At 33.9% G+C, this 9,218-nt stretch overlaps 1 protein-coding gene and 1 long non-coding RNA gene across 13 annotated transcripts; one reads left to right on the top strand and one right to left on the bottom strand.

Moving 5' to 3' along the window:
- Positions 1-544: 544 nt before the first annotated feature.
- On the bottom strand, positions 545-6,651 carry LOC112741278 (CASP-like protein 2B1). 12 transcript variants are annotated; one of them, XM_072215429.1, is made up of 12 exons: positions 6,169-6,641; positions 6,009-6,070; positions 5,626-5,713; positions 5,174-5,409; positions 4,935-5,067; positions 4,407-4,475; positions 4,267-4,317; positions 4,086-4,203; positions 3,186-3,980; positions 2,966-3,039; positions 2,813-2,851; positions 545-1,058 (listed from the first exon to the last, which is right to left on the bottom strand). In XM_072215429.1, exons 3-8 carry the CDS (start codon positions 5,698-5,700, stop codon positions 4,189-4,191), a joined length of 579 nt encoding a protein of 192 aa, XP_072071530.1. In that variant the 5' UTR covers positions 5,701-5,713; positions 6,009-6,070; positions 6,169-6,641; the 3' UTR covers positions 545-1,058; positions 2,813-2,851; positions 2,966-3,039; positions 3,186-3,980; positions 4,086-4,188. The 12 variants fall into 12 exon arrangements, with proteins under 12 accessions (XP_072071530.1, XP_072071525.1, XP_025645972.1 ...); XM_072215424.1 differs by lacking the exon at positions 4,086-4,203; XM_025790187.3 differs by having other exon boundaries at positions 2,966-3,980.
- Positions 6,652-6,689: 38 nt separating this feature from the next.
- LOC112742158 (uncharacterized) lies at positions 6,690-8,066 on the top strand. Its single transcript, XR_011871621.1, has 2 exons — positions 6,690-6,900; positions 7,648-8,066. It is a non-coding gene; the product is annotated as an uncharacterized lncRNA (long non-coding RNA).
- The last annotated feature ends 1,152 nt before the right edge of the window (positions 8,067-9,218 follow it).

Genomic DNA, 9,218 nt, shown 5'->3' on the forward strand with positions numbered 1-9,218 from the left:
AAAAAATACACGATAGTAAATATAAAAAAAAAAATGAGAAATGGAAGATAGGCATATATAATAGCAAAGAGAGCGTGAGAAGGAATATAGACTATTATTGAGAGTGTGAGCGTGTGATCATGTGAAGTGAAGGTACCATCCATCAACATTTTCTTCACTACATTTCGTAACTACCATTCTTCTATCTTCAGCTACGAACAAATTAAACTCATCATATATATATATATATATATTATAGCAGAAGATCCGCGCAACGCACGGATCAAAAATTTCTGTCGAAAATTTCTGTTCATGACATAAAACCATAATAGTGAAACTGCCATTCAAATTAACAATGCAAAAAAGTTAATTCCGTAAAATAACATTATTTAAATATTTGTGTCTATAATTAATTCTTATATTATAATAAAACCTTTAACATATGCCATGTAAATTCTCAACAATTATCATTTGGAACTAAATTCTCAACTTTTTCTTAAATAAAATTAGCAACACAGTATATATATAACTTCTTAAATATAAATTATTTGTCAAAACTTTAACATACAACACTAAAAAGCTACTGCATTTTATTAATTTTTATAGAGCTGAATTACAAAAATAAAAGGCTACATAATTAAATTTGTCTATTGGCTAATAATGCTATGTCCACATCCTAACAATTGATATATTACATGATCAATAAGCCCAATAAAGTACAAAATATGGACATACAAAACATCAAACATCCTAAGACACACACCACATTACATACCAAATATTAAATACCAATTCCTATTACATGAACACAACCAAAAAATTTCACATTACACATCAAAGAAGGGTGAATCCTATTTACACTATCCATATCTAATGTCTTATATAAGTCTTGATCAGTAACTCTAGTTAAATGACATAGAAAATCATGTCACTTGACCCCATGATCAGATGCATATTCATCCTTAAAAATATCAGCATCATCAGATTCATTAAATTCGAGCTTCAATGACCTTCTCAACCTCTTCTCAACCTCTTCAAGGGAGACTTTTCCTTTTTCTAATTCTGAGCACAACATATTCCTAATTTCAAAAAATCCATTAAAATTTAAACGAAATTAAGGCAAATTAATACAAATAGGTATAAAAAACCAAATAATAAAAATGAACACATTGTATAAGCAAATAAACACATCAACACCTCCTCACTTTCATCAACTTGATACACGAATTATCCGAGTGATCACTTTCATTTCACATCTCTCTCACAGCATCAGCAGATTTTTTTTAAAAGGACACTTTATAGCACATACAATATAATAACTTCAATTAACACGATAAAAAAAATAGTGAAGGAGGAGTATATCTAGCAGTATACAGCTGAGAAATTTGAATTTTAAAATAGATCAATTTTTTAATTTGGAAGGAAAAAGAAAAAAAATAACCAATAGATATTTAAAACTGAACATTCAAAACACACAAGAGTGAACACAATATAAACCTTAGATTAGTCTCCACCTACTACCGTCCGATATCTAATCCAAGATCTTCATGGCCGCCACTATCAGATCAATGAATCAGAAGGACAGACTTGGAACCCTATACACTAACCTAATATCAGGAGAGAAATATAGCAGAAGTGTAAAAAATAGCACGTAAATCAAGACAGCTCCCTCTAAACTCTAACTTAATAGTGTCAGATATATATATCAAAGAGATGTAGCAAAAATTCCACGAGATAACAGAGAGAGAAGATGAAGAAAGATAAGAAAAAATCGTGATTCCCAAGACAGCAGAGGAAGATCAAACAAAGAAATAGAAGAGAAATAGAAAAAGAAGAAAGAGAAATAGAAGACCAAAAGAAAGGAAGAGGAAGGGCATATAATGAGCACATTTAGTATTAGTTTAAATATTTTAATTTTAATAGGCGTACAACATATTTTTAATATTTAATGCAAGATAGAGCATATTCCCAATGAAAAATATGTCAAGGTGATCTCTTCTAGAAAAAAGTAGATATAGACAATTTATTTAGAATATTATTATCCTAATAAAAACCGATTTGTCAACTATTCTCTTCCAATCCTCATTAGCACATTATAAACAATTATTCACTTAAGATTAGTAAAAAAAATAAATAAAATAAAGAAAACAAAACAAAATAAAGCTAAAAAGAATAAGAAAATAATTAGGTATGCATCGTTACTTAGTTTCTTTAAAAGGAATTGAAGCAACAGTAACAAAATCATGGAAGGTCAAAAAATTATGTTTTTAATTATCGTCAAAATAGTATATATGTTACACCTACTAACATCCAATATCTAATCCAAGATCTTCATGGCCGCCACTATCAGTTCGAAAAATTAGGAGGACAGACTTGGAACCCTATAACCTAACCTAATAGCAAGAGAGAAATATAGCAAAGAGGTGTGAAAAATAGCACGTAAATCAAGACAGCCCCCTTCTAAACTCTAACCTAATAGTGTCAGATATATACCTCAGATAGATGTAGCAAAAATTCCACATGAGATAATAGGAAGAGAAGATGAAGAAAGATAAGAAAAAATCGCAATTCCCAAGACAGCAGAGGAAGAGCAAACAAAGAAAGAGAAGAGGAATAGAAAAGAAAGAAAGAGAAAAAGAAGACCAAAAGGAAGGAAGAGGAAGGGCATACAATGAGCACATCTAATATTAGTTTAAATATTATAATTTTAATAGGCGTAAAGCATATTTTTAATATTTAACGCAAGATAGAGCATATTCCCAATGAAAAATATGTTAAGGTGATCTCTTCTAAAAAAAAATAGATATAGACAATTTATTTAGAATATTATTACCTTAATAGAGACTGATTTGTCAACAATTCTCTTCTTATCCTTATTAGCACATTATAAACAATTATTCACTTAAGATTAGTAAAAGAAAGAAATAAAATAAAAAAACAAAACAAAAAAATAAAACTAAAAAAAATAAGAAAATAAGATGAGTACCTGTACCAAGAAAATAAGAAATTCGGCAACCAAGGCACAAGCTTTCTCAGCTCACTTGAGATTAAGATGAGTACCTGTACTAGCATTATATCGATTTTATTTTGAAAACAAATACAAAAAAAAAAAGGATTTTCCATAGAAAAGACAAGGTAAGATTGACCTCATATAATATATGGAAATGACCATTCATAGCATAAACTTAATCATATAGACAACTAACCTGATATCAACTCATCGTTATTAGAGAAAACAGAAGCACCTTGCATATGTGTGGAAAAAAAAACATAGTTGGACCTCAATATAAAGGGAAAAAAAACATAGAACAATTAGTTCATGTGTATGCACTCAAAACACATCGAACAAAATCTCAAAAAAACAAAATGGACCAATAAATATAAACATACAAAAATGATTGCAACTAAAATAACAGTAAATTCATATAGTTAGAATTAATTTTAGACATTATACTTCTATTATTGCTATAGTTTTTTTCAACAACAAATTGAAGAAAACAAAGGAAGACCCAATAGAGCAAGTGTCCCAATGAATACATCATTAGAAAACTTAAATCAATCTAATGCCTACTAACCTGTCGAAACTATTGGATCACATCACAATTGCCATTATGAAAGCAAAAAAAATTCTTCTGAAATAACTCAAATAAAATTAAACTAAGCCAACTAATTACAGCTCAAATAATATAATTTTTTCATACACATCTAAAGATCGCACTAAAACTAAAATATACTTAAAACTAAACCAGGACATCTATATGCCTAAAGGTACAAACTACTAACCTGACTGAAAAGGAAAAAAGACCTAACTAATAACTATTGACTATCAATTAAAAATTTCTTTCCATTTGGAGAAGTAGTTTTGGTCCAAGTCATCGGAGACCTATCCACTTCTGCCTCTGCCTCCAGTCGTTTCGTGGTGTGAAACAGTTTGAGAATGCTCAAGTGGCTGAGAGCAAAGAGTCCCAAACATCTTACTCTCTAACGAAAAATTCAATGAACTGTCACATAAAAAGAAAAAATCAAAAAATAAATCAAATCAGCATTAATAAGCAAAATCATCAATTTTATCATTTCAAAACTAACCAAAAAACAACATTTTCAACCTAGACATCCCGTGGGAGTTCTGAATTTCAATTTTTCGTGATGCATTTTCAACAAACTCTTTACCACATGCCTCTATTTCTACTTCTAGTTGGGTTTCTACTCCTATAGAATTAGAACCTGAAACAATAAAACAGTTAAATTCTGACACGTATTTAATTTGCAAAAGAAAGGACAACTCACCATCCTTTTTCTACCAAACGTGTTCTTACACGTGTCACATCCAACACCAGCCTTTGAAAAACAAAACATACTACCATTAGTAACTGATATTATAACTAATACCGAAGCATTCATGATACCTAGTAAGGATGGATGAATACCTGAAAGCATTTACAGTATTTCTTTTGGCAGAATGATTTCTTACAGTTACATCCTCTCTTGTGGTCATTCTGAAAGTGAAAAAAAAATTAAATCAATAAAGTTTTAGAAAGTGTGTATGAGTATTAATAGCTCAATAGTTCAGTGTACATTATAGAAAATTTAGTATTAAAATCAACAAAAAATTACAAAACTCAGATTTAACTACACAAAAATGCTCCGAATAAGTTTGAAATCGCCATGGAAACACGCAAACCCCAGTGGAAAATCGGAAACACAATTGCAAACCCTAATAAAATTCCTGCATACTGAAAATGAACCTAACAGAAAATCGAAAAAGAATCTCTCTTCATGAAGACAGAGTTCAGAAAAAGAATCAAAATTATTCAAGGCTACTATGGATTACATATTAGAAAACCAAATTCAATATGATGCCTACAATTTCTAGGATATTCGGAGAGCAATTGAAGTGTTTTCATATGGAGTGTATATAGCTCTTATTATGTGATCTTTCAAATATAAAAGGGTACCTGATCAGCAGAGAAAATGGCCCAAGCTAAGGGCTTGTTGAAGAGAACACTTCCCCTAACCAAACTCACAACACAACGAAGTCCTTGAATCAAAGAGTATCCAGTAGCCAAACCATTAGCAACTACCAAGAATCTGCAAAGTTTTTTAATCCATCAAAAACTAATGAATTAGGACAACAAAACATGCAACACTTTTATTGCTAGAAATTAACATAGAACATAGATTAATAGATACTTACACCAAAGCCTTAACAGCAGTGAATTTAGCTTCCTTCTCAAAGGAGAAAACCACCTTCACTTGTGAATCAGTTCCAATAAGAACAGCTGTAACAACTCCAAGACCAAGAATCATAAACCTTAACACCAACTCAGCTATCTTGATCCTCTTATCCAACAATTTCAGGTTTGTGCTATGGTACACTGGAACTGTTCCAGGACTAACACCTACACCCAAATAACTCATTTTCTCTAGACACTAACAATGCAAAAGAAAACAATGGATATGAACACCAACTACTAAATTCTTCACCACTTAAATAGACACGGGTTTTAGTTCAACACCCAAGAAAACAGAAGGAAAAAAAGATTCAGACAAGGAAAAAAGAAATAAATAAGTCAAGACGACTTGTAATAAAGGCCATAAATAAACCTATCAATCTGCAAACTTTCATAAAAAACCAGAGTTTTGTACCTTTGTTGGAAATCCAGGAGTCCAATCCATGGCATGTTTAAACGACTCAAATTTAGACTTTGCCATTTCAACCATTTTCCACCAACATCTGCAGTTGTAAAAATCAGAAAGTCAACTATCTTTGGTCACCAACACAGAATCTGAGCCAAAAAACCAATGATCCTTCCTTTCGGGATCGAAAATGCAATATGACACTCAGACACAACCAATCCAAAAAAGCTTAAATTAAATAAAACGAAAGCACTTGCAAAGGATAAAAAACCAAAGAATCAGAGAAACAGAATAAGCACGAATACAAATTAAGCTCTTTGCCCTAATACATGACTCAAGTAACACAATAAGCACGAATAAGCTACAACAGAACAACAACCCACGCTACTTACCCGAATCGGCTAATCGGCTATGTTCAACTCGCCTTTTCAATTTCCGACTTTGACTACTTGAGCTGCAACCAACGAAATTAGGTTAGTTTCGTTGGCGTTAAATTGAATGAAACAACAAAAATGAAGAAGAAGTAGCAACCACTGAAAACAACATACAAACCAGATTGTGGAGATCGAATTTGAAGACCTAGGGTTTCAGAGACACAGCGCCAGAGATGACCACGCTCAGAGATCAAGACATCTATTCTCTTCTCTCAGAATCCACTCCCAAAAATGGGATCTCATCTCTGTAAACCCTTACCTACCACCACCCCAACGCTTTGAACTCCAACTACCCAAAGCACAGAGACAAGCAGAATACACCCGACCACATATACATCGTAATCCAGAGAGATACATCAACCACCACTAGAGAGGAGATCCGACTCAAATGGATAGCAAACCCCATCGAGAGAGAACCAAGGGAAGAAAGGAGTGTGGGGTTTTTTTTGAGATGTAGTGGGCGGAAGAGGGGCGCGTCAACTAAAGAAGAGAGAAGAGAAAGGGGAAAGCTGAGATGATTGAGAAACGCGTGAAGGGTTACTACGTTTTATTGTTTTTTTAACTCAAATGAATGTGAGACTGACGCGTGGCTTCTGAAGCCACGGCTATTATACAAGTAGTAGATATATATATATATATACTCTTCACTTTCTCCCCTTCGCTCGACGGAAAATGAGTCAGGGAATGTCTGGTGCTCTTCTTCTTCTTGCTTTTGTTATGGTTGCAACCAGCAAATGGCGCGTGGTGGCGGAGCTGCACCATGTCGTTGGTGGTGATCGTGGCTGGGATCCCAATTCTGACCTCCTTTCATGGTCTAATCACAGGGTCTTTAGGGTCGGAGACCAAATCTGTAAGCTTCTATCTATTTCTTCTTCTTCCATTTCTTTACATTATTTTTCTTGCTTTCTATATTTAACACTATTAAATACGATTAATACTCATCTGCAGTTGTCTTAGGTGAAGTGGATAGTTAAGAGATGTTAAACAATAATTTAATCAAATATATTAAATTATTTAACTATCAATTTCACGTATCATTAAATCTTTATTGAGTTTATATACCATGGATAACTCGACCTCACACTCTCTCTAATAATAAAATATTTATAATCTGTATAATTTCTCATATATATGTTAGTCCCTTATTTGTTAAAAAAATCATATTAAAAGTTAAAACATGACATAAAAGTTTTTCATTGTTGGATTTGGTTGGATGTTCATAGACACCTCTTTTAATGTCCAAGTATCTAAACAACTCTTCTAAGGAAAGAAAATAACTGAAAAAATGTGATACTTTTACTTGCTTGTTTAAAAATCTCTTTTGTATTATTACCTGTGGGTATTGCCCTTGATTTTGTTCTTTTTCAATATGGTTTTGATGATTCTCAATCAGTTCGAAGCTTCCTATTCGTTTGTCATATAACTTGGGACCTGGAGACATTGGGACCTCTACTTTGTGTCTTTTAACTTATATGAGAAAGAATGAGAAAAAATTAAAAATGATCTTATACTTATAATTAAAAATGACTAGTTTTAATTGATACATTAATGTTGTTAAATTTTTGGTGGGGTACGTGGCACGTGCCAAAATGGGCAGGGTTCACATACTCAGTGGCACAGGGACTAATAGCTGAAGTGGAAAGCAGAGAAGAATATGAAGCATGTGATGTGAGGAACCCTATCAAGATGTACAACGAGGGATTCCATATCGGTGAGTTATAGCATGCACCGGTCCAATTGAAGAAAATGATGTACCGTATTTTTTCTATATCGATGTCCAATTTGAGAGAGTGCCACGCGTAGATGAGGTACGGTGGCATTGTATGTGTCTGGTGCAATGTTCACCGGTGAAGGGAGGGAGGGATTAATGGGTGGATTTTGTATTTGGCCTCCATTGAGGGATGGTTTGTAACTGGAAAAAAATTATGGGGTGGAACTGAAATCGGTTTTTTAGTGGGCTGGTGAAGTTGTTTGGTCCAGTTATGGCCTATATTATGTTAAAATTTGTGGGCTTCATTTTTTTTATTTCGAAAAAAAAATAAATTTCAAGGGAACGGGAACAAAAATTCCAAGGAGGAATTGAACTTCATAAATTTGATGAAACGTTAATAATCATGTGTGACCACAAAAAAGAAAAGAAAAAGGTTTACAACCAAGCACCTAATTTCGAATGGACAATAAATGTTTGGGAGTTTATATATAGGCACATGGAGTTCACATTCCAACACTTCAGTCTGAAGGATAGGAGAGATGGAGGAGAAAATGCAATGCTTCTTGTTCATTACCGTTACGAAGGGGCACAAGCCCGGTGTATACACGAGTTGGGAGGAGGCGAACCAGCAAGTTGTGGATTTTATGGTTCCTGAGTTTCACGGATTCAATAGTATTGAACACGCTTGCTCATGCTTCAAAGCGAGGATGTCGTCCATTTGTGCTGAGAAAGGTGGTTGTGGTAAGACTGTTAGAGTGAGGGCGGATGGAGGTGGAGGCAAGAAATTGGCTATCTCCGGCAGAGGCTATCCTTGCCGGCCAGTTGTTTCATGTAAGACTTCTGAAATGGCATTCGGTTTTCAATAATTAGTGTATTTATGAAGCTATGCTTTGCAGTGATGGAATGTGATTTTATTCGAGTTAAAGATCTGTTAGTGCTATTTATTCTGATCAATTTAGGTTTGGAAATTTATTAATTTATGCAATTTTTGTTGTTCGATGACTGTGCAAAAGGGCTTCCTGTAATTCCGGTCGAGGAGCTTAACGAGATTTCGCAGTTGTGAGCAGCATGGAGGAGTGATTGCTGAAAGTTTGTCTGGAGGCAGAGATCCCTTGCCCTTGTTTCTTCAAGATGGAACGATTTGTCGGAGAGCAAAGCCCGTTCTTTGGCTTCACGGTTGTTATTTCTGGGCATCCATTTGAGATAGAGCTATTTGTCACTGGTCGTTTCTCGATGGTTGAAAAAGCTGCAAGAGAAGATGCTGCTTATGAGATGCTATGCGTGTTGCTTGATGTAACTGGAAAAGAGATTCAGGATTATAACTACAGAAAGGCGAAGCTTCTTGGTGACTCAAATAACGTGCTTCGAGCTAGGGTAGGTCAACTGGAAGAATCTTACGAGAAGCTGAAGGCCAGTTACGATTCTCTTGTAAGACGCCATGTCGAAGGAGAAAGAGT

The sequence above is a fragment of the Arachis hypogaea genome, chromosome 14 (genome assembly GCF_003086295.3).
Source record: "Arachis hypogaea cultivar Tifrunner chromosome 14, arahy.Tifrunner.gnm2.J5K5, whole genome shotgun sequence".
Taxonomy (NCBI): Eukaryota; Viridiplantae; Streptophyta; class Magnoliopsida; order Fabales; family Fabaceae; genus Arachis; species Arachis hypogaea.